General features: G+C 45.2%; 1 protein-coding gene across 1 annotated transcript in view; it reads right to left on the bottom strand.

Annotated features, from left to right (window-relative positions):
• Positions 1-25,930, bottom strand: part of EXOC4 (exocyst complex component 4) — a 392,940-nt gene that overhangs the window by 48,974 nt on the left and 318,036 nt on the right. Inside the window, 3 exon segments of the mRNA XM_087968910.1 lie at positions 5,799-5,954; positions 11,153-11,273; positions 11,276-11,288. Coding sequence (XP_087825036.1) covers positions 5,799-5,954; positions 11,153-11,273; positions 11,276-11,288 — 290 coding nt within the window.

The following is a 25,930-nucleotide window of genomic DNA, read 5'->3' as shown; positions in this document are numbered from 1 at the left end:
CCAACTGCATTAGCCAGTGTCAGTTTCCAGCAGGAAATATTTCCAATCTTATGAGTTTTTAACACCAGAGAAAAAAAAATGATTTCTGATATTCTTTGGTTGTTCTCGTCGGTCACAGTTCAGCTGCTGCAGTCAGTCTGTGATGAGCCCAAAACACGGTCAGATAATCATAGGAGTCCCTTTATTAGCTCCAACTTTGCCCCCAACTTTGTCCAGGTTACCTTCTGGCTGGAGAAAAACTCTCCCAGGAACAGCCTTTGGCTGCAGAGAATCAAGTCCAAAACGTGGTCAACAAAAACTGTAACTATAAGTCCAATCAAGGCAAGATGAGATGATTAGTCCAGCAGGGCAGAAGCAAGTTTTCCAGACGTAAAGGCATGGCAAAACTCAACATGGTTGGGAGGACGCCAGGAACACAGATAAGCAAAGTCATGTTGGCTCCCAGCAGCTGCCGCACTCAGCATGCATTTCTTTTAAACGTTCATTCCCAGCTGTGGCTAATGAAGGGAATCAGGGCCCTTTCCTCCCTCGTAAGCCACGCAACCCACATTGCTCCCTTCTCCGTTCTTCCCTACATGCCCTAGAATGAAGAGGAGGTGGGTCTGGGTCTTCCTCTGAACCCCCTCTCCCTTGGTTCTACCTCTCCCCTGCTCTGCCCAGCTGGACTTTGCCCTTCCCCAGTTTCCTCCACAGCCAACGAGCCAGTCTCCCGCTCCGTTGGCTGTTTGGTTTCCTCCTCAGATTCAGACTCTGACACGGGCATGACAGTGCCGTTGTAAATTGAAATGTTCACTAACTGAACTGCCATAACTCGAAGACTACCCGCAGCTGGTTTGAACTCTATAGACATGAGTCTAGTTGTATGTGCCTGACACTTGGTGTGTTGCGCAAACCCAGCCAATTTGGTGGCTTAATCCACTGTTTCAACCTAGAAAATACTTAACTCACTAACCAGGTTAAAGGTAGTGAAGAAAAAGAGACTAGGTTGAAAGCAACTCTTTCATTCCATTGAAATCTGCAGGATTTAACTTCATCATCGCCAGCCTGGAAACTGAGTGGTGCGGTGGCCTAGAGGTGGAGCTCTCCCCTCACAATCAGGAGGCTATGAGTTCGATCCTAGTTAGAGGCAGATATTTCTCTCTCTGGACACACTAGAATATATCTGTTGCGAAATCCGCATTGGAGACAGGAAGAGCATCTGGCCAGTAAACACTTCACTCCATCCAGTTTGCCCTGACTCCATCCTGATGCAAGGGATTATGGGGTCATTAAAAGACCAAAAAAAAATAATAATCACCAGCCTGGGACTCTTCACACCATCTTTGTTTTAATTTAAATATTTTTATCCCTCCGTCCCCCTTTCTGGTTTTTGAAAGATTACCCAACCATGGAGTAGAAAAGCTGGGACAAACGGGGAGAAAGCTAACAGGGAGAAAAGGAACACGAACGAGTTAGTTTGACAAGGAGACCCAAATTCATTGGAAGCCTCGTATTGCAATGAACAAGGACATGTATTCAATTGCAAACTACTGCAATTGTCGGCCGAGCAGGGACAAAAATAGCCGAGAGAAATGATTGAAGCCTGGAAACAGGCCCCCTTGTTGATTCCCCGCCAGCTTATCAGGAGCCAAGGGCACAGCGGCACGACGACAATCAACGACTCTGTTGTGGTTCGCCGGCAGCCGCTGCAGATGGCAGTGGAGTCAGACAGTGAGGAAGAATGGGAACCAGTCAGGGAGTCTGGAGAGGACTCGGATGAGGGTTCTGCATCCGATGCAGGGATGGGGCCAGGACCATCTGGGAGTTGTGTGCTGACTCGGGAGCCTCCAGAATCTGGCAGCAACAAGGCAGAGGAATAAGGGGAGCCTGGTCCCAGTGAGTGTGTGCACAGAGCGGCCAGAAGGCAAGACAAAAGGGGCGACTTGAGAGTAAGGCTGGGAGGTGATTGCCCCTCCCATAAGAAACAAAGGATAGGCAAAGGTGAAGAAACCTTTGCAGGAAGCAAAGTCGTTTGTTCGGTTCAGATTAATCCTTGAAGCTCTGTAAACTCTGATTGTTTTTTTTCTGGTACTCTGGTTGGTTTCTGTTATAATTAATTGGATACTTCTGTTTTTGGCAGCATTGGAACCCTGACCACAAAACTGAAAGGTATGTGATTATCTTGGGGAACTGTTTTAAGATAAAATAGGTTTGCTTTTCAATCAAGTTTGTGTTTAATTATGTTTGACGAAACAGACTGCTCTGGGTCAGAACAGACTCAACAGCCAGCCATCAACACCCTAATTGATAACAAAAAGCTACACACAAACCAGGCACCATAAAATGCAGGGTGTAGAACAATCCAGTGCAGATATTTTGGAGGGAGAGTTGCTCTCTGAGGATGGGCTCCATCCAGGATGAGCCTGAAAGCTTGGAAGAATAAACCTTTGGTTCTGGTGACCGACTCAGACTGGATCCTAGAATAGCTGTGTTTCAAAATCAAGCCATTATTTTAGTGAGTTCACTTTACTTTATTGTCATTGCACCTCGTACAACGAAATCAAACACCATCTTCAGTGCACATCATGACCATGAAAATAAACACAAACACCCATCCTTCACCCTTCACACACTGAACCGAAAACCCCCGACACCACACCAACACCGCACTATACAGCAGAATTCAAAAGAGCTACCGCCCTGGGATAGAAGCTGTTTTGCAACCTATTTGTCCTTGTTTTTATTATTCTGTACTGTCTGCCAGATGGTAATAGTTCCAAAAAAAAAAAAAAAAAAGGCTGCCCAGGATGAGATGGATCTTTGAGAATGCTTTGAACTTTCTTAAGGCAGCGGGAGCTATGAAGCTCTTCCAAAGAGGGGAGAGGACAACCAAAGATCTTCTGGGAAATGACATTAACCCTCTGGAGTACTGTCCTATCTGCCACTGTGCAACTGGCAAACCCTACACAGGTGCAGTATGTTAAAATGCTCTCTATGGTGCAGCGGTAGAAGGTCACCAGCAGTTTTTCATTCCGTTGTTATTTCCTGAGAAGCTTCAGGTAGTATAAGCTCTGCTGGGCCCTTTTGACCAGGGCTGCAGTGTGAGCCCCCCAGGTCAGGTCCTCTTTTAGGGTAACACCCAGAAACTTAAAACTGGTCACTTGCTCCCCTCGGTCTCCCTTGATAAGCCAGGGCTGGATGTCTGATCTGTTCCTTCTATATAGTCCACTATCAGCTCCTTGGTCTTATTGGTGTTGAGGACCAAGTTATCGTCTCCACACCACGAAAGCAACCGGTCTGACCTCATCTCAGTAGGCAGACTCATCCCCCCTCTGGAGATAAGTCCCACCACTGTTGTATTATGTTCTTCTATAGGGGGAAGGGAAATCCAATCAATTTCAACCGCAAGGTTGGCTCCAGATGATATGGAAAGGGTAGGAATTCCTTAACGTAATTTTCCTAATGGACTCCGGTAAGCGGTAATAAGCGGCCTCTTGCCCATCACAAGGGATTTCTAAAACAGCTTTAGTAGCTTCCAAGAAGCTTTCCCAGGTATCCCAAGGGGAGGAAGAGGTCAGCAGCTGGACCACGGAAGCGAAGAAAATTGATCCAGCGGTCAGACGGTCCCCAATGGAGTCCACTGCTAAAGTCACACCCGTGTGAGGAAGCAACCCACAAAGAAAACCTTAATCAGTTCAGCCCAATTTCACTGGTCTACAAATGTCGGGACATGATCATTCTCCGAGATAATAAAAAAAAAAAAGGTGTGAATTTTACATAGTTCGATTAGATGGATTAGAAAACGGGCGAAAGGTGGTCAAGTTTTCAAGCTATTTCACAACAAAAGGCGAGTAGATTTGCCTACAAGGGAAGGGAGTTAGCGAATGATCACGATGCTTCGTAACTCCTCGACAAAGTTGTTCTGACCCAGACCTTCCCAAGATCCTGAAGCTGACTCCTCATCCTGATAAAACCCCTTTTATTTAGGTTAAGGGGAATTCCTCCCTAGCAAAGTCCCGCCAAACGGTCTTTCAAGAGATTTCACAACTGCAGACCTTTATCAGGCTAGGAGAGTTGCCAGGCCGATAGCTTCAAAACGCCACGCTGACGCAGCAATGAGTTGACAAGAAGTCAGGAACAGATCTTCACCCTAATGAACTGAACTAATTTCTCCTGCAAACCCCACTCCCCTTTTGCTCCTCTTTATTCCCCATGGGAGGGGCCATTCACCGTCCACCTGGGGCTTTATTCCCGAGTCGACCCTTGTTCCTCAGCTGTTCCCTTCGTCTGGCAGCTCTGTGCATGCGCACATTGAGAACAGGCTCCAGCTGTTCTTCTTCCCCATTGATGTCCGACTCTGAAGGCAGCTGATAACTGTCGGACGGCCCTGGCCTCATCTCTGCCTCCGACGCAGAGCCCTTCTTAGAGCCTTCCCCAGACTCCAGGACTGGCCCATGTTCCTCCCCAAACTCCTAACTGTCCGAGTCTGCCATCAGCTCCACTGGCAGGCCACAACAAAAGTATGGTAGAACAATGAAAAGAGTATCACCGGGAAGTTTATAAATTTATCTTCACTTTGAGAACAGGTAAGCTGTTATGCCCCCGTTGGAGCCTGAATCTGCAGAGGAGGGTGAGCCAGAGCTGGAGCCGATGGAAATCAAGGGGGTGGCTTCATTGGCTTTGGAGGAATTTGGGGAGGACCAGGCCGAGGCATCCCAGGACCCCTCAGGATTGGGACAGCTTTTTAGCAGGGAGGAATGGGGCAAGTTGATCGAGAGAGGGCAAGCAGTAGAGATGAGTAGCAACGGAGCTCAGGCGATGAGCAAGGACCGCCCCCTCCTGATCTCTGAGCACGGAGGGTGGAGAGAAGGCGGGAACAGTGCAGGCCGACCCAACAACTCGGGAGGAGGGTGCCCCACCCCTCGTCATAAGGCACACCTGGGGACTGAGATTTAAGGAGACGCTGTGGGGAGGGGCATTCGTTGGGGAAAAAATGCTGCATTGGTAAAGTTTGGTGTGCCGGTACAGACATTTGGAGTTTGCAGGACTACTGTCATGACCCGGGGTGTGAGACAAAAATAACCAAGTCACAAAAGTAGAATAAATTCCCTTTAATGCCTCCATCTTGGCCCCCAATGTCCAATTATCCTCGGCTGGAGATCAAATTCTTCCAAAAAACAGTCTACAAAGGGAAGAAATGCAGTCCGAACCCAAAGTAAAGATAATTAGAAATAAAAGAAACCAACACAAACCACATTGAAGGAATTAACACGGCAGGCCAGGATGATAAATTGCAGACTTCCACAAGATAACGCAGCACCCACAGTCGGGAGGACGCCAAAACCCAGATAAGCCTCGACAAAGATAATGCACGCTTTGCTTCCAGCAAGGAGCTGTGTGCAAACGCCCCACTTATATCCCGTTCTCCCAGCTGCAACTAATGAAAGGGATCAGGGCCCTTTTCTCCCCCGTAACCCATGTTGCTCCCTTCTCCGTTCCTCCCTGCATGCCCTAGGATAAAGAGGGGACGGGCCTGGGTCTTCCTCTGAATGCTCAGCCGGACTGTGCCCTTCTCCCGTATCTTCCACAGCCACCGGAGCCACACTCCCACTTCCTGTCAGCTGCTCAATCTCCCCCTCAGAATCAGACTCCAACAAGGGTGTGACAGCTACTTGCTTCTTCCTGACTTCATGGACTCATTGTTTGTTCCTTGGTTTGTGGACTCATTGTTTGTTCCGTGTTTCATAGCCCACCATTAAGAAGATGGGAGTCCAGGTTAAACAGTGATTTACATCCACGGATGTTAAGGAAGAACCCACCTGATGAAGTCTTCTTCTTCCTCTCTTTTAGGTCTCAACTGCTTGGGCTGGGCCATGTTGCTCCAGTTGGGAAGAGACTTCAAGAGTCTGGTGATGTCGTCGTCTTTGGCCCAAGACGCGCTGATCACCATCTTGTCATCGGATTGGACGATGCCCCTAAAATAAACCAAAGAACCAGAGGACAGGGTTTAGAAGAAGAAAGCCCGGTTTGGCCATGTACTGCAGGTGGTCCTCAACTTACAACTGCAATTGAGCCCCAAAATTACTGTTGCTAAGCGAGACAGCTATTCAATGACTTATGCCCCAATTTTGCGACCATTTTGGCACAGCTGTTAAGGGAATCCCTGAAGATGTTAAGGGAATCATGCCGGTGTTAAGCAAATCTGGCCTCTCCCATTGGCTTTGCTTGTGGGAAGCCGGCTGAGAAGGTGTTGTGGTTCGCCGGCAGCCTGTGCAGTCAGCAGCAGAATCGGACAGTGGGGAAGAACAGGGACCAGTCCGGGAGTCTGGGTCCTGCGTCCAATGCAGAGATGGGGCCAGGAACATCTGGGAATGGAGTGCTGACTCCAGAGCCTTCTAGCAGCAAGGAAGAGGAGCCAGGGGAGCCTGTTCCCAGTGCGCATATGCGCAGAGCTGCTAGAAGGCGAGAGCAGCTGAGACAAAAAGGGTGACTCGGGAGTAAGGCTGGGAGGTGATTGGCCCTCCCCTAAGGTATACAGGACAGGCAAAGGTAGAGAAACCTTTGCAGGAAGCAAAGTCATTCTCTCTGTTCGGATTAAACCTTGAAGCTCTGTGTGGACTTGGTACTTTGGTTGGTTTTTTTACAGTTCATTTGGCACTCTAGTTGTTGGCAGCGATTCAAATGAGATGAAAGGTGGGTGCTTATCTCGAGGGACTGTTTGGGATTCATCACGGGCTGGGAATGAACATAATTCCCAGCATTGCAATAAAACAAAGAGTTGTCTGGACTAAGTGTGTGCTTAATTACGGTCTCAGGAAGCCTTAGTCAGAACAGAAGGCCACAAAAGGGGATCACATGATGCCAGGAAGTAAATACATGCCAGTTGCCAAGCATTGGCATTTTGATCACGTGATAGTCGAAAGGGTGAAAGCCAGTTACAAATCACTTTTTTTTCCGTGCTGTTGTAACTTGGAGCAGTCAAGCTAAACAAATGGTTGTAAGTTAAGGTCTACCTGTAGAGAGCAGGGGTGTCAAACACAAGGCCGGTGGATGTGGTCGGATACGGTTCGCGGGGGCCGTCCTGGAAAATGTAAGGGAGCAGCCCGTGTGGCTTCGGCCCAGTCTACCCAGTGTGAAGAGGAAACATGCCAGCAGTTTGGGGAGTGGCGTCAAGCTGCCCATGCCCACCCAGTCGGCCACACAACCCCCCCCCCCCGAGGTCAACCACAGCCCTGATGTGGCCCTCAATGAAATTGAGTTTGACACTACTGCTCTAGAGGGTTGCTTATTTCCAGATTGGGGGTAAATAATATAGATATTTCATTGCAAGGCAGGCTAGTTGTAGAGAAGAGCAGGCAGAAGCCAGGGGTGGAGTGAAGAGAGTCATCAGCCTAGAGTCATTACGTTGCCATAAATGGTCTAAGTCCAATTTCATTGATTCTTATATCTTGAATAAATTTAGGGTCCCACCACCTTAATCAACTAGATTGTTGCATACAGGTAGTCCTCGACTTACAACGGTTCATTTAGCGACTGCTCAGTGCTGTTATATCAGCACTGAAAAAGAGAGACTTATGACTGTTTTTCACACTTTTATGACCATGGCAGCATCCTCATGAAATTCTACGATCAAAATTCAGAGGCTTGGCAAACTGACTCACATTGTTGTGCTAACAGCCTTTTGCAGGAGTACTTGCAGCCAGAGGCTGCTGGAAGTGTGTGTGTGTGTGTGTGTGTGTGTGTGTGTGTGTGAGCACTTTGCTCTGGGACTTGCCATAAACGTGGGAGTGTTTGGGGGAAAGTTGGAGCAGTTGAAGGGGCAGTTTGAACGATCAGCCGATTCTGTTGCCTCCGTGCCTTGCCCCGAAACTCATCACATGTGCCAAGCACCAAATGCAAAAATTGGAAAGGATATGAAAGGAAAAGCTGTCTTGAACAACGAATCACTCCCCCTCCCTGCATCCGTATGGGAGAAAGTCCAATCGTTCTTCCTAGTATTCATATGACCACGTCATATATTTTTTTGCCAGCAAAAAAAGGCACCAGGTCTTATTTTGGGGTGATGTCATCCACTGACTAACTTCACTTGTGCACATTGCCTCCGGCCTCCTTTTCGCTGTCGGGAACCTCTTCTTCTGCGGCCGGCAAGGCTTCTGCAGCCAATAATGGAGTTCTGGATCGATCCAGATCCTTGCCAGCTGCAGAAGAAATGCAGGCCGGAAAGGCAGGTGTCGGGGTGTGTGAGACCTGGCTACAACTGTCCAAAGGTAAGTAGTAGTGCAGCTGCACCCCTGCCCCCGACATTCCCACCCTAGTTTAATTTTTACCTGTGCACCCTGGAATGGGTGGGATCTTAATTAGGGCTAATTTTTTTGGGGGGTAGGGCTTATATTGGGCATAAAGTAGGACTTATTTTTAAGGTAGGTCGTATTTTGGAGGAAACAGGATAGGAAATTGTGCAAACTTTAAAACATTTAAAAACGATATCTTACCGAAGCCTAGAGCCATTTATTTCTCCAAAAAGGTTGATCAGGGGACTAACGTATTAATTTACTACCAGCTCTTTACACTTAAGTGGAATTTATCAGCGTAGGCATTGGGTTCTGTTAGAGGTTAGTTAGTTCAAATGCGTGCGCCGAGCTCTCTATTGGCTCAAAGAAAACAAACTTATGCCAACCGTGACTCCTATTTCACTCCTATTCTTTCTATCATTTTACAAGCAGGGAAGAGGACGTGCTTGATTCTTAGAAATCTTTCTGGTATTGTGTTTTTGTATTTCTTTTTTTTTTTGTAAATTTTATTGGTTTATAAAAACAAACATAGACAAACAAAACATAAAAACATCATACTTTCCTCCATAGGTATACAAGCAGTGTGCCGGTTGGTTTACAATTTTTTGTGTGTGTGTGCATCCATTTCGTAGCCTTCAGTTACAGTTACATTGCATTGCTCATATTATCAACATTGCTCATATTATCAATCAAAAATTGAATACCCTAGTATCATTATTAATCAATCATTTGACTATAGTATTATTCATTCATATTTTACGAGATAACCATAATTTACTTAGTTTATTTTATAACAATTCATATTGTCCTCCCAAATCTATCCTAAAAACATTTTGTAGATATAATAAAAAAGAAGTACATCTTTATATATTTATTATTTTCGTGTTTTTGTATTTCTTTTGAATGAAAGATCAAGCTACGCTCGCGACTTTTATTCTCGAAGGGTGAAAACTCCAAAACACGGATAAATTTCTTCCTTTGTGTTGGCCCCCACAGGTAGGCCAGAGAGGAAACACAAGGAGATGAGCTAATCTGTATTTTACTCGAAGGCTGCGTTAACTGAATCTTGCAAAACCTGAGAAGCTAGGGAGGGTCCCTTCTGAATCGTTTTCTCCACCCATCATGCAGCTCTGGGCTAGGCCCTCCCTTATCTGACTGTTCTCTACAGCTAAAACTCTCTTATTTGCAAAAGGGTGCTCATTCACACCACATTCCAGTAAGTCGTAAGTACCAAATGTGTTTTTTTTTTTCAAAAGGCAACTGGACTTTCTTTGTTCTTCATTGAAGAACAAAGAAGACCTTTCACCCCTCATCCAAGAAGCTTCACCGGTTCTGACTGAATAGCGAGGGAATGACATCATGCAGTCAGAACTGAAGAAGCTTCTTGGATGAGGAGAGAAAGGTCTTCAAGAAAAAAACCAAAAACAAGATTCTCTAATTCTATATTATAGCTGAAGGTTTTTGCCCAGACAATCATCGTTTCTTTGACTATTTCTTCCTCTATTTTATAGTTCAGTAAATGGAAAAAACTTTGGGACATAAATTACAAAATGACTATGGCCTCAGCTTAACAAAGAAAATCTTTATAAGGTGTTTTATACCTGCAAGTTTGGCAAAAATGTTCAGCAACCTATCTGCTAAATGTTGGAAACGCAACCAGGTTGCAGGCACCTATTACCATAGGTGGTGGGCATGCGATAAAGCAAGAAAATATTGGGAGAATATACATAAATGGCTGGAAACGATAACTGAACAAAATATTGAGTTTAAACCAGGAACGTGCCTTTTAGGTATATACTATCAGAGGATTATGACAAAGCAACCACATACTTAATGTTACATATATTGACGGCAGCAAGGATTACATATGCTAAATACTGGAGGGGAAATGAATACTCTACCAGATGAGGTTATAATTAGGAAAATTTGGGACTATGCTGAAATGGATAGATTAACTTTAAAAATGAAAGACAAAGACATTCAGAATACCTTTGGACATGGAATAAATTCTATGAATGGATAGAGAAAAGAGGTAGACATTGGAGAAAGTAAGATTATAAAGGTTAATATTATATATAGTGAAAATAAAGAGGTAGATAAATATAAATGTAGTAATTGATAAAAATGTAGTTAACTTAATGTAAGAAGAAGCCTAGATCAATTCTTTTGGTTATACTATTAGTACTGTTATTAGCCATTACTATTGCTATTAGTTTGTATGTTGAAATTTATTACCAACATATGTTGGTTGTGCTTTATTTGTAAATAATGCTCTGCCAGCGCACTGTTATTCAAAAAATGTTTATGAATGTTTATGAATATTATTCAGAATGTTATTCTAGCTGTCAGGGCTCTGACAATACACCCCCATTCAAATCATAAGTCTCTAGCCACATCTGTCAGAGTAAAAAAATAATAATGATTTATTGGGAGTCACCATGTTGGTGTTAGCTGGATGCAGCCGACACTAAGACCCATCATTCATTTCCCCCTTGACCCTGGTCTTCCTCCAACCCCCTGGATGTATATTCTCCAATGGGACACATCCACAGCCAAGAATCATCAATCATGCTCTCCAGTAATAATCTTGTCTGCCAGAAGCTTCGGCTGCATAGCAATTATCTGAAGCATTTAAGGAATGCACTGCTTTCCCCCACTCCCTTTCTGCTGGCAACTAAAAAGACCAGAGGAGTATTTTTTTTAGTTGACAGTTTTATTTGTAAATAATGCTCTGCCGATGCACTATTCAAAAATGTTTATGAATGAAAATTTATAATAAAGAAAAAAAGAAAAAAGCAAGAAAGTCCAGGTGCCTTAAAAAAAAAAAACAACAACAGTGGGACCACCATGATCTGGATGACTGAGAAGCTCCATGGTCGTACCTGTAAGCCGCATTGCAGGTGTCCTTGTATTCCTGGAGTTTGACGCATACCATGTTCAGGAACTGGTCTGAGTAGGCGCTTAAGTCATGCATCAAATTCATGAGGTCCTGGACCGTTTTTCCACAATGACTGTGCTCTGAGGATAAAAAGAAAACAAAAATCACATATTTTCTTCCTTTTGAGTGAAGAAAAACCGTTTTCTTTTCTTTTTTTTGAAAATTTTATTTGGGTTTTCACAAAAACAAAATACAAATAAAACATCTTTTTTGAAAATAGCATGGTCCCAGGTTATCACTTCTTCATATAGACACAAAACTCAATTTCATGCTCATTTTTTATATTCTATTCCATATCTTATTACCATTTGATATTTTCCACATAGTTTTTCCCCCTCTTCTAATTTTCTCAACTTTGTTTTAATTATCTCAATTCAAATCATTGTATTTATACTTTTTCTGTCCTGTTACAATTTCACATTGTCTTTTCTTATTAAGCAAATTTTTCCCTGTTGTTACCAATTAGAGTATGACACCTTTACATCCTTGAATTTTATCCATTCAAACTCTTATTTAAGCTTCAATGTATAGCTTTAAGATTATAGCATTCAATATAACACATAACTTCCAATCGAATTCTGCTTGGTACATTCTTAAAATAGACACTATATTCTTTAAAAAAAAAGGGAGGAAGGAAGGAAAGGAAGGGAAAGGAAGGGAAGGAAGGGAAAGAAAGGAAGAAGGAAATGGAAGGAAAGGGAAGGAAGGAAGGAAGGAAGGAAGAAGGAAGAAAGAAAGAAGGAAGGAAAGAGAAAGAAGGAAGAAGAAAGAAGGAAGGAAGGAAGAAAGAAGAAGAGAGAAAGAAAGAAAGAAAGAAAGAAAGAAAGAAAGAAAGAAAGAAAAGGGAGGAAGGAAGGAAGGAGGGAAAGAAAAGGAAGAAAGAAACAGAAAGGAAGACAGAAAGAAAGAAAGAAAGAAAGAAAGAAAGAAAGAAAGAAAGAAGAGAAAGAAAGAAAGAAGGGAGGGAGGGAGGGAGGGAGGGAGGGAAGGAAGGGAGGAAGGGAGGAAGGAAGGAAGGAAGGAAGGAAGGAAGGAAGGAAGGAAGGAAGGAAGAAAAGAAAGTCAGTCAGTTAGTGGCAACTTGCTTTGTATGTTGACTTCAACTCCTTGGAGTGGAAATTCTACCAGGTGTGACAGGTGAGTTGTCCTTCTCCCTCTGCCCCCCCTCCCCAATTACAGACTCCTCTGCATTTGAAGTTCCAAAACCTCATCAAAGTGACACCTGCTAGGTTTACCTTTCCCTAAACTGGCTTCTGTCTCCGCATTGATTTTAAGATTAAAGCGCTGGCAAAAGGCCCCCGGATCCATAATCCTGTTCCTGCAGATGGACGGGTGAGTGACAGGAATCGATTCTTCTCGCTCGCCTGCTCAAAGGCATCAAGGAGATACCTCCGGGGTGTGGGTGGGAGTGTGTGGGGTGTGTGACACACAAACCCTGGCTATCACGACGCTCGGATGGGGCTTTGACAGCAGTTGTCCAAAGGCACTTTGGGGAAAGCATCCGAAATACAGAGAGTAGATACAGGTAGTCCTTGACTTACAAATGTTTGTTGAGTGGCCGTGACGGCACTGGCTGGGGGGGAAAGTGACTTAGGATCCGTTTTCCAGACTTGCGACCGTCGCAGAATTCCCGCGGGTCACGTGATCGAAATCCAGCCGCTTTGGCCACTGACTTGGATTTATGACGGTTGCAGTGTCCTCGGTGTCACGGGATTTCCCCCCCCGCGACCTTCTGATGAGCGAAGTCAACGGGGGAAGCCGGATTCGCTTCACAAGGGCGCTGTCAGGATTCCAGCCATCGCCCTAATTAAATCATGATTCTCGAGCCAAACTTCAAAAAACCTCAAAAGATTTATTAGGAAGTCAACATTGGCATACGTAATTTATAGTCCCCTGTGACCCTGTTTCCCCCCCTTTCCCCTGGGTGTGTCATGAATCACATTCTCCAACTGAGCACGTTCACAGGCTGGGTGTCATCAATCACATTCTCCAATTAAAGATATTCGCTGGTAAAAGCTCTGGTATTTTAGTTACAATCTTTTAAAGAGTCGGAATGTGCTTTTGATTTCAAATGGCTGCGCTACCCTTCCAGATTTCCTTCCTCCCCCCGCCCCCTTTTTTATGGCAACTACTAAAAGAGGCATAGGAATGTTTTATGAGTTGACCGGTGTGACTGTTCTGACCTAGGTTTCCTTAGAAAGCACAAAACACAATCTTAGTCCCGGCAAAACCTCTTTTATTTCCCACGGCTGTGAATTACGTTCATTCACAGCCTACACAGCTTCACAAACAGTCTTTCAGGGGAATGTTCATAAACACCCACCTTATCCCACTTGGAATGCGGCCAGAGAACGAAGGGCCAGGCACAGGGCAAGGCCAAACTTGACACAGAGTCAAACAGAACTTTTCAAAGCTTGAACTGACCAGACGAACTAATTGCTTCCTGCAAAAGCTCCCATCCCTTTCGCTCCTCTTTTGTGTCCCATGGGAGGGGCCAATCATCTCCAAGGTGTGGCCTTCTACTTACTTCTACTGAGTCGACCCTGCTTTCTCAATTGTTCTTGTCTTCTGGTAGTCCTGCGCATGCGCAGGCTGGGAACCGGTTCCAGAAGCTCCCCCGCCTCACTGCTGTCTGAGTCTGAAGGCAGCTGATGACTGGCAGCCTGCCCTGGCCCCACCTCTGCCTCCGATGCAGAACCCTGGTCCGAGCCCTCCTCAGCCTCCAAGACCGGCCCAGGTTCCTCCCCAGCCTCCTCACTACTGTCCGACTCTGCTGCCAGCTCCGTCAGCCGCTGGCAGGCCACAACAGCGACTGGCTTAACCACTGCAGTGATTCACTTAGCGACGGAGGCGAGAAAGACCGTGAAATGGGGCAAAACTCACTGAAGACATTTCTCACTTAGCGACAGAAATTTTTGGCTGACTTATGGTCGTTCGAGGACTAGTGATATAAATGATTCTGGTATTGTATTGGCATTGGAAAGGTCTTATTTCAGGTTCTCCTGTGTTCCCAGTTACAAAAGACTCTACTGGTGACCTTGGACTAGTTTTTTTTTTTTTTACCTTTTGTTGTGGCCTGTTGGCTGGCAGCCCTGGCCATCAGATGGAGAGTCAACAGCCCCCGGGTCTGGAGGTGGCTGATGAGGAAGAGGAGGAACAGCTGGGTCCAGTGTCTGACACGCAGATGCATAGGCCAGAAGAGAGGAGAGCAATGGAAATCTATGGGCTGGTCCTTGAGACGGAAGAGCCACCGCAATTAGCGAGGCCCCACCCTAGCTCTGAATAGGTGTAGCAGACAACTATTCATCTCCCTGCCGGACGGACTTGTTAGCCTGTGGTGAGAGAGAAACTTTTTGCCGGGGTTGCTAGCAAAGGAATCTTTGAGTTAACTTCAGAGGGTTTTCAGAGCTGGGTGAGAACACCTTTATAATATTTTAATTGTATATTGTATATTCTTTTCTTCAGTTCACTTCACTTCTCCTCCCATTCCATTCTTCTTCTCTTCTCTTTTCTTTCCTTCAATTTCCATTCTTCTTCTCTTCTCTTCTCTTCCCTTCAATTTCCATTCTCTTCTCTTCCGTTCCTCTTCCATTCTTCTTCTTCTCTTCCCTTCCATTCTTCTTCACCTCTCTTCTCTTCCCTTCCCTTCTTCTTCACTTCTCTTTTGTTCCCTTCAATTTCCATTCTTCTTCTCTTCTCTTCCCTTCCATTCTTCTTCTCTTCTCTTTTCTTTCCTTCAATTTCCATTCTTCTTCTCTTCTCTTCCCTTCCATTCTTCTTCTCTTCTCTTTTCTCCTTTTCCATTCTTCTTCTCTTCTCTTCCTTCCATTCTTCTTCTCTTCTCTTTTCTTCCCTTCAATTTCCATTCTTCTTCTCTTCTCTTCCCTTCCATTCTTCTTCTCTTCTCTTTTCTTCCTTCAATTTCCATTCTTCTTCTCTTCTCTTCCCTTCCATTCTTCTTCTCTTCTCTTTTCTTCCTTCAATTTCCATTCTTCTTCTCTTCTCTTCCCTTCCATTCCCCTTCCATTCTTCTCTTCTCTCTCTCCTCTCCTCTCCTCTCCTCTTCTCTTCTCTTCCATTCTTCTTCTCTTCCCTTCCATTCTTTTCTCTTCTCTTCTCTTCTCTTCTCTTCTCTTCTCTTCCATTCTTTTCACTTCTCTTTTCTTCCTTCAATTTCCATTCTTCTTCTCTTCCATTCCCTTCCCTTCTATTCTTCTCTTCTGTTCCACTCCCATTCTTCTCTTCTCTTCTCTTCCCCTTCCATTCTTCTTCTCTTCTCCTCTCCTCCCCTCCCTTCTATTCTAACCAAGTTGAGTTTTGTGGAAAGCTTGATCCTCTCCCTCCCTTGTGGCGGTGCAGAGTGGGGTCCCTCCCGGCAGGGGTCTCCGCTGACCCGCGCTGGAAACTATTTCCTAGGGGAGGGGCTGCAGCCAATATATAAATCACTGTCAGAGGAGGGAGCCCCCGCTTGACCCAGCAGGAAGGTGTGATACATTCAGATTTGTTCCATTCCACGGCCCTGTCACTTGCCGTCCAAAGGGTGAACTACCCAGTAATCAATTAGATTGACAAGATCCTCTACAGATCCCTGCCATCTACATGGAGATGTCAAGGCGGAGAGGGAGAAGAGAGGGAAAAGGGGCCATAAGCACAGAAAGAAAGATGTCAGGGTGGGAAATCACCCCCCACCCCTTTCCGATGAAGAAGCGAATTTTAGCTGCCTCTTTTTAGTCTGAATAGCTAAATAGCAATAGACTTACATACCGCTTCACAGTGCTTCTACAGCCCTTTCTAAGCCGTTTACAGAGTCAGCCCCTTGCCCCCAACCATCTGGGTCCTCATTTTACCCACCTCGGAAGGACGGAAGGCTGAGTCAACCTTGAGCCTGGTGAGATTCAAACTGATGGCAATGAGCAGAGTTATCCTGCAATACTGCGTTCTAACCAGTGTGCCACCATGGTCCGTCCTTCCTTCCTTCCTTCCTTCCTTCCTTCCTTCCTTCCTTCCTTCCTTCCTTCCTTCCTTCCTTCCTTCCTTCCTTCCTTCCTTCCTTCCTCCTTTCTCCCTTCCTCCCTCCCTCACTCTCTCCCTCCCTCCCTCCCCTCCCTTCCCCTTCCTTCCTTCCTTCCTTCCTTCCTTCCCTCCCTCCTCCTCACTTCGTCCTCCCTCCTCCCTCTCTCCCTCCCCTTTCTCCCTCCCTTCCCTTCCTTCCTTCCTTCCTTCCTCCCTCCTTCCTCCCTCCTTCTCCCTCCCTCCTCTCTTCCCTCTCTCCCTCCCTCCCCCTTCTTCCTTCCTTCCTTCCTTCCTTCCTTCCTTCCTTCCTTCCCTCCTTTCTCCCTTCCTTCCTCCCTCCCTCCTCTCACTCACTCACTCTTTCCCTCTCCCTCCCCCTCCCCCTTCCTTCCTTCCTTCCTTCCTTCCTTCCTTCCTCCTTCCTTCCTTCCTTCCTTCCTTCCTTCCTTCCTTCTCCCTTCCTTCCTCCCTCCCTTCCTCCCTCCCTCCCTCCTCTTTTCCTCTCTCCCTCCCTCCCCCTTCCTTCCTTCCTTCCTTCCTTCCTTCCTTCCTTCCTTCCTTCCTTCCTTCCTTCCTTCCTTCCTTCCCACTTACTAATAGCACTTAGACTTATATACTGCTTCACAATGCTTTTAGACACACAAGGAATTTATCTTGGTACATATGCCCCCAGCATACATAAAAATGAAAAGATACATTCGTCAAGAATCATCAGGTATAACACTTAATAATAGCCATAGGGTACAAATGGGCAATCAAATCATACTAGGAAACAGTCCATATAGATCATAAGGATACAAGCAGGGAATGGGGTAAGACCTCCTGCTCAAGCAGGGGGTTAGACTAGAAGATCTCCAGGGTCCCTTCCAACTCTTTTTAATCTGCATTCTACCCCTGCTTGAAAATGTCACGTCAGACTCTCAAGCCAAAAATCCCTTTTGGAAGCAGAATTCTGGGCGGAAATTCTTTTGGAGCGACTGCAACGTTAGGGTTGTGTCATGGAGAGGACCAAAGGTCTACCTGGAAGGACCGTGGTCATCCTCCCAAAGGCCCCCAAACATCCGGCTCCGTGCCCTCCCTCGTTCCCGCCTGCCACCGGAGCAGATGGCTGATCTCCTCCTCTACATCCCCTGCCAGGCGCAACTGGATCTCTCCACGCTGTGTGTTCAATTCCGCCTTGCTCTTGTTCGACAGCCAAGTCAACTATTTTGGGGTGGGTGGGACCCCATTTAAGCTTTAGCAAAGGCAGGGGAGTGGAAGGCAGCAAGGGAAAGACCAGCCTGGCACCCAGCGGAAATGTGGCCAACCACCATCGATAAATTGCTCATCCGTCACCAGCGTTTCCAGGCCCGGGGTGGTGGTGGTTTGAATGGGATCCTACCGGGGAAAACGAATGAACTCCAGAATGGAAGTAATCCATCTTCGGACCGCCCGGCTCTGGGTTTTTGGAAGAGTTTCTTGGCCTAAATAGGGGCAACGACCGAGCCTCATGGAAGAGGACACGATGGCCATCGGGATCGGTGGCCTTCCCTCTTGCCACGTTCGGCTTGTAACACGTCAGAATAGAGTTGGAAGGGACCTTGGAGGGTCTTCTAGTCCAACCCCTCTTGCTCAAGCAAGATGTCAAGGATTCCGGCAGTGGCCCCCCATTGAAATCACGAGTCTCGAGCCAAACTTCCGAAACTTCAAAAGGATTTATTGGGAGTGAACATGCCAGCACTGCCTGGGTGCAGCCGACTCTGAGGCACATCATTCATTGTCACACCTTGACCCTGGTTTTCCCCCACCCCCCCACCTGCTGGGTGTGTCGTAATTCACATTCTCCAATGGGACACCTCCATAGCCCAGAGTCATCAATCAGGCTCTCCAGTTAGAATTTGGCGCGGCGGAAACTTCAGCCGCCTAGTTACTGTCTCTGAAAACATTTATGGAATGCACTTTCAGTTTGCAAGCTGCCGCACTGCTTCCCCCTCCCTTTCTGTTGGCGACTCTTAAAAGACCCTAGAAATATTTTGTGAGTTGACACAGAAGACCCTACACCCAGGGATGGGCTTCAAAATTTTTAGCCAAGGGTTCTCCATGGCCTAGTCGGCCTCCTGTGCCCCACGGCCATGGGGGTGGGGAGGCATTTTTGCCCTGCCCGGCCTCCGGAGGCCTTTCTTGAGCCTCCGGGAAGACAAAAACAGCCTTCCCCGGGCTCCGGAGGCTCTCTGGAAGCCGGAAACAGGCCCATTTTTGGCTTTTCCAAACTTCCAGGAGGCTCTTCACCCTCCCTGAGCCTCCAAGTGCGCCCTGCACTTACTTGCATCCAAAACAGGCTGTGTGGGGACTCCTGGGAAGGGAGGGGCAGGATCGGCAGGACCAACCAGGAGTGGGATTAGGGGGTTCTCCCAAATTCTTAGCTCTCTGGAACCCCTGCGAACCCCCAGCAGCCAACCCCTACAGATAATAGATAATCAGAGTGGGAAGGGACCTTGTAGGTCATCTAGTCCAACCCCCTGCCCAAGCAGGAGACCCTACACCATTTCTGACAGATGGCAGTCCAGTCTCTTCTTGAAGGTCTCAAGTGATGAAGCTCCCACAACTTCCGAGGGCAACTTCTGTTCAATGGGTTGATTGTTCTCACTGTCAGAAAGTTTCTCCTTATTTCCAGGTTGAATCTCTCCTTGTTCAGTTTCCATCCATTATTCCTTGTCTGGCCTTCAAAGGTGCTTTAGAAAATAGCTTGACCCCCTTTCTCCTCTCTGTGGCAGCCCCTCAAATATTGGGACACTGCCATCCTGTCTCCCCTGGTCCTTCTCTTCCCTAGACTTAGCCAGGCCCAGTTCCTACAACCGTTCATCGTAAGTTTTAGTCTCCAGTCCCCTCATCATCCTGGTTGCTCTTCTCTGCACTCTTTCTAGAGTCTCAACATCTTTTTATAGTGTGGTGAACAAAACTGGATGCAGGACTCTAGGTGTGGTCTTACTAAGGCTTTATAGAGTGCTATTAGTACCTCCCTTGCTCTCGATTGTATCCCTCTGTTAATGCAACTTAGGATTGCATTAGCTTTTTTGGCTGCCTATATCACTTCAGAAAGTCTTTTCCTAAAAACCTCCAGTGATGGAGCACCCACAACTTCTGGAGGCAAGCTGTTCCACTGGTTAATTGTTCCACGGTCAGGAAATTCCTCCTTAATTCTAGGTCACTTCTCTCCTTGATTAGTTTTCATCCATTGTTTCTCGTCTTGCCTTCAGGTGCCTTGGGGGAAAAAATTGAAGCCCTCTTCTCTGTGGCAGCCCCACAAATAACAGAGTACTGCCATCATGTCACTCCTAATCCTTTTCTTTGTTAGATCAGACATACCCGATTCCTGCAACCATTCTTCTTATGCTTTAGTCTCCAGATCTTTAATCAGTGGTGGTATTCTACCGGTTTGGCCCGGTTTGGCCGAACTGGTAGTGCCGAGGATCGTCCGTGAACAAACCGGTTCTCTCTGACGATCAGCTGCTGGAGCTGCTGACCTGTATTTCCTGCTTTTCAACCTCAGTTGCTTTGTGTGGCACAGCTGATTGTCGCACGCTAGCTGTTTTACACACTGCTGCCTCGTGTTTAAATGATTGTCCACTAGGACTCCAAGATCCCTCTCACCGTTACTGTTTTTGAGCCAAGTTTCGCCGAATCTATACTTGTGCCTTTGGTACATTATCTGTGATGACCCGGGGCGTGACACAAAAATAACCAAGTCACAAAAGTAGAATAAATTCCCTTTAATGCCTCCAACTTGGCCCCCAATGTCCAATTATCCTCGGCTGGATAACAAACTCTTAAAAAAACAGTCTACGAAGGGAAGAAATTCAGTCCGAACCCAAAGTAAAGATAATTAGAAATAAAAGAAACCAACACAAACCACACTGAAGGAATTAACACAGCAGGCCAGGATGATAAATTGCAGGCTTCCACAAGATAACGCAGCACCCACAGTCGGGAGGACGCCAAAACCCAGATAAGCCTCCACAAAGATAATGCACACTTTGCTTCCAGCAAGGAGCTGTGTGCAAACGTCCCACTTATATCCTATTCTCCCAGCTGCAACTAATGAAAGCGATCAGGGCCCTTTTCTCCCCCGTAACCCAGGTTGCTCCCTTCTCTGTTCCTCCCTGCGTACCCTAGGATAAAGAGGGGGGTGGGCTTGGGTCTTCCTCTGAATGGCCAGCCGGACTGTGTCCTTCCCCCGTTTCTTCCACAGCCAACGGAGCCACACTCCCACTCCCTGTCAGCTGCTCGATTTCCCCCTCAGAATCAGACTCCAACAAGGGCATGACAATATCTGGATAAAAGTTGCAAGCATATCCAGCAAGTTTAATTAGGCCAACCGACAATCCTTTAGCTAACCTTGGCTGATTTTGAAGAAAGCAAAAAAACAATTAACCAGGACTAAGGTTGGTTAATACTGGAAGGACTTCAACCTAACAGTAGGAAGTAAGCAACAAAGAAATTCTGGAAGAACTTAATTGTCAATCCCCTCGGTAGACTTGCCAAGAAAACTAACTAGACTTATAACCTTTGGGAACTGATCACGATTCTAAAATAAAGACTTTTTTATTCTTAAGAAAGATCACGTTCTTTCTTTATTTAGAAACAAACTTTTGTGTTTGTTGACAGAAGAGAATAATTGCAGCTCAGGGTTGAAGTGAGGGGGTCCTTGGTGCTCTCTGAGCTTGGTGGTTTCCTTGCAAACATTGCAACGATCAGTGCTCTTACCAAGGCAATTTATAATGCTTTGGTAAGACCATACTTGGAATTTTACATCCAGTTTTGGTGGAATATTGCACCCATTTCGGGATAGGTGTGTGTGTGTGTGTGTGTGTGTGTGTGTGTATTATACATACATACATACATATAAAAGATGTTGAGATGTTGTAGAAAGTGTGCAGAGAAGAGCAACCAAGATGATTAGGGGACCGGAGGCTAAAACATACGATGAACAGTTGCAGGAACTGGGCCTGGCTAGTCTAGGGAAGAGAAGGACCAGGGGAGGACATGATAGCAGTGCTCCAATATCTCAGGGGCTGCCCCCCAAAAGAGGGGGTCAAGCTATTCTCCAAAGCACCTGAAGGCAGGACAAGAAGCGATGGATGGAAACTAAGCAAGGAGAAAACCAACCTAGAATGAAAGGGAAATTTCCTGACGTTGAGAACAATTATTCAGTGTCTCCAGAATTGGTGGGAGCTCCATCCCTGGAGGTTTTTTAGAGAAGGGATCAGACAATTTGTCTGAACTGGTATAAAGCAGGGGGGTTGGACTAGAAGACCTCCAGGGTCCCTTCCAACTCTGTTATTCCGTCGATGCTCTAGCACTGATGATGTTACCTAATTGGGTCATGAAATGTCAGCAGGCAAACAACCAAACTCAGAGAGGACCAAGGACCCCCCACACACAAAAAGGGGAACCTTATTTAAGATGTCCAAGTTTCCAAAGCATCTGTTTAAAGACTCCCATCTATCTACTTCAAGCCTCCTCGGTGGCTAACAACTCAGTCCATCTGGTTGACCTTTTCCGGACTTCTGGCTCCATCAGTTATTAAGGTCAGATTGTATCGGCTGGGTCTTAATTCCCCCTCACTCCATCCCCCCCCCCCTTCCCCAAATGTCAGCCCCGCTTAGACAGCTGGCCGTGGGGTTAAGTTAGCTAAACAATTCCTACTAGTCAAGGGGCCTGTGGGGGAGAGGTCGTGATTTTGGTTTCTTTCTAAAACAGACCAATTGTTCTGCAGCTAAAAATATTTTTTGTGGCCTTTTCAACGTCATTGCACAAGGCGATATTTGGAGTGCAAACTGTAATATTTGGAGATCTTTCATTTCTTAGGAGCCAGCAAACACAGCAATAGCGCTTAGGTTTATGTATCATTTTATAGTGCTTTACAGCCGTCTCTAAGCGGTTTTATCGAGTCAGCCTCGGGCCCCTCCAACAGTCTGGGTCCTCATTTTACCCACCTCGGAAGGAGGGAAGGTTGAGTCAACCTGAAGCTTGGTGGGATTTGAACAACTGATAATCAGCAGAAGTGGCCTGCAGTACAGCAGTCTAACCACCGCGCCACTAAAAAGATACCCTGTTTCCTCAAAAATACGACCTACCCTGAAAGTAAGCCCTAGCTTGATTTTTACACGTGTGCCCAATATAAGCCCTACCCTCAAAATAAGCCCTAATTAAGACCCTTCCCACTCCAGAGTGGACAGGTAAAAATTAAGCTAGGGTGGAGATTGGGGGGGGGGATGGAGCTGCCCTACTACTTACCTTTGGACAGTTGTAGCCAGGCCTCGCACATCCCGACACCTGCCTTGCCGGTCCATTTCTTCTGCAGCTGGCAAGGCTTTCCTGAAGGCCTCTGGAGCCGAGAACAAAGCTCTGGATCGATCCAGAGCTCTGTTACTGGCTGCAAAGGCCTTCCGGAAAGCCTTGCCAGCTGCAGGAGAAGAAAATTTTGAAGGCCTCTGACAGCAAAAAGGAGGCCTGGTACGACACGCGCAAGTGAGGTTAGTCAGTGGATGACCTGCTCCGAAAATAAGACCTGGCGCCTTTTTGGGGGAGCAACAACTCAAATCGGCTTATGATGAAGAATGTTTAGACTTGACCTAATAATGTTTGGAGTTCCTGAAATTTTGGAGACAACTGGAAGTCACCTGAAACTGCAGTTTGAAAAATAAAACGTTCAAAAATAAATGGTCATGTCAAAGAGTGAAGTGGCAATCTGCTTATCGGAACATTCATCTAAGTGTAGGCTTTCTCTCTCTTATGGCTTATATCCCATTTTTATTTCAATTCTGCTTAACGTTTTTAAATTGGCATCTAGAGGCTGTATTCAGAAACAAGCACTTTGCCTGGCTACTGAATCAGGCACTTCTAGGAAATGCGGAGTCTTCTGTGTAATCTTAATAACTTGATATATTATTATAAATATGCAGTACTTATACTTAATATTAATATATACCTAATAGACTTAATATATATCAATGTAATACATACACTTAATATACTTAGTGCATATCAATATAGACACTTAATATACTTAGTGCATATCAATATAATATATACACATAATATACTTTAATATGTATCAATATCTATCTATCTATCTATCTATCTATCTATCTATCTATCTATCTATCTATCTATCTATCTAATGCTTAATCTCTCAACTAAACCAAAGAGCTGAGTTTGCACGACACGCTAAGCCATCAAAAGCAACAAGAATAGAATAGAATAGAATAGAGAATAGAATAGGAATAAAGAATAGAATAGGAATAAAGAATATTCTTTATTCCCATTCTATTCTCTATTCTATTCTTTATTCCTATTCTATTCTCTATTCTGTCCTAGGAATAAAGAATAGAATAGGAATAGAATAAAGAATAGAATGGAATAAAGGAATAGGAATAAAGAACAGAATAGGAATAGAATAGGAATAAAGAATAGAATAGGAAGAGAATATGAATAGAATAAAGAATAGAATAGGAATAAAACAGAGTAAAGAATAGAACAGGAATAAAGAATAGAATAGGAACAGAATAAAGAATAGAATAGAATAAAGGAATAGGAATAAAGAATAGAATAGGAATAGGAATAGGAATAGGAATAGGAATAGAATAGAATAGAATAGAATAGAATAGAATAGAATAGAATAGAATAGAATAGAATAGAATAGAGAAGAGATAGAATAGGAAAGAATAGAATATAGAATAGAATAGAATAGAATAGAGAGAAGAGATAGAATAGATTAGATAAGAATAGAATATAGAATAGAATAGAGAAGAGAAGAGATAGAATAGAATATTAGAAAAGAATAGAATATAGAATAGAACAGAATAGAGAGAAGAGATAGATTAGATAAGAATAGAATATAGAATAGAATAGAATAGAGTAGAGTAGAGATAGAGTAGAATATTAGAAAGGAATAGAATATAGAATAGAATGGAATGGAATGGAATGGAATGGAGCGGAGCGGAGCAGAGTAGAGTAGAGTAGAGAAGAGAGAATAAAATATTAGAAAAGAATAGAACATAGAATACAACATTAGATTAGATTAGAATAGAATATTAGATTAGAATAGAATAGAGATAGAATAGAATATTAGAAAAGAATAGAAAATAGAATAGGATAGGATAGGATAGGATAGAATAGAATAGGAATAGAATAGGATAGGAAGGGACCTTGGAGGTCTTCTAGTCCAGTGATCCCCAACCTTTTTGACGCCGCGGCCCGGTACCGGCATCAGCTGGGCGCCGCCATCTTTTTTTGATGAAAAAGTGCTTCCGGTGACCTCACGGGCTGCGTTTTCATCAAAAAGATGGCGCGCATGCACTCTGGTGAGCTTTTCGGGTAGAAATGGCTTCCTACCGGAAAAGCTCACCGGAAGCGCTGGCGCCGTCATCTTTTTGATGAAAACGTGCTTCCGGTGAGCTTTCTACCGGAAAAGCTCACCGAAGCGCTGGCGCCGCCATCTTTTTGATGAAAGCGTGCTTCCGGTGAGCTTTCTACCGGAAAAGCTCACCGGAAGCACTTTTCATGAAAAAAGATGGCAGCGCCCAGCAAGCCGCGGCCCGGTAGGAGTTGTTCCGCGGACCGGTACCGGTCTGCGGACCGGTGGTTGGGGACCCCTGTTCTAGTCCAACCCCTGCTCAAGCTGGGGAATCTATGCTATACTATTTCAGACAAGTGGCTGTCTAGTCTCTTCTTAATCACATGCCAAAGCTAAAACTAACAAACGTTGCATCCATGCAGCCTGCGCGCGTTGTGCATTCCTGTAACACGGCCACAGTTAAATATTATGCCAGTTAATGCGTTTCATCTCCTTTCGCCGTTACGAAGGTCTGGCCTGGGGCGGGGGGGAAGGAGAGGAAAACACAGTTACATAACCGCCTATTTTAGCTGGATTGCAGCCCAAGCTAATTAATCAACCGCAGCTACGGGGTAATTAATCTGCTCCTGAAATCCATTTAGCCTTCAGGTGTGACTGCAGGAGCTAAACGCTAAAAGGGTGATCTCTCTAAGCGGCTGCCTTTAACGCAAGAAACAAGAGGCAGTGAAGGCGAGTGGTTTTCTAACGTTTATTTAAAAAAAAATTAAAACATTTATAGTAGTCCTCCACTTACAACCACAGTTGAGTTGATCAGTGACTAGCCCGGTTGTTAAATGAATCTGGCTTCCCCACTATTTCGCAGAAGGTCACAAAAAGGGGATCACGTCACCCCGCCCCAGGACGCTGCAACCGTCGTAAATACAAGTCAGTTGCCAAGCGCCTGAATTTTGGTCCCGTGATCCCGTGGGGATGGTATAAAGGCTGTAACTTTGAAAAACGGCCACGAATCCCTTTTCCCCCCGGTGTCGTCGTAACTTTGAATGGTCACTAAACAAACGGTTGTAAGTCGAGGACTACCTGTATATAGCCATCCATCTTCCAACCAAGTCTGATAATGTCTCCACATTGTGTTAAAAAAGGAATGCTTTGGATCACAGTTCTTGCAAAACATTGCTATGAGATGGGCGGAAAATAGAGTAGAGTAGAGTAGAGATGGAATAGAATATTAGATTAGATTAGAATAGAGATAGAATAGAATATTAGAAAATATTCTAATAGAATATTAGAATATTAGAATAGAGAGAAGAGATATTCTATTCTTATCTAATCTATTCTATTCTAATCTATATTCTATTCTTATCTAATCTATTA

This window comes from Notechis scutatus, chromosome 6 (assembly GCF_049901735.1).
Source record: "Notechis scutatus isolate UNSWTSFEM ecotype Mainland chromosome 6, rNotScu1.2, whole genome shotgun sequence".
NCBI lineage: Eukaryota > Metazoa > Chordata > Lepidosauria > Squamata > Elapidae > Notechis > Notechis scutatus.
Note: the sequence above shows the minus strand (reverse complement) of the source record. Positions and strands in the feature narration are given on the sequence as shown.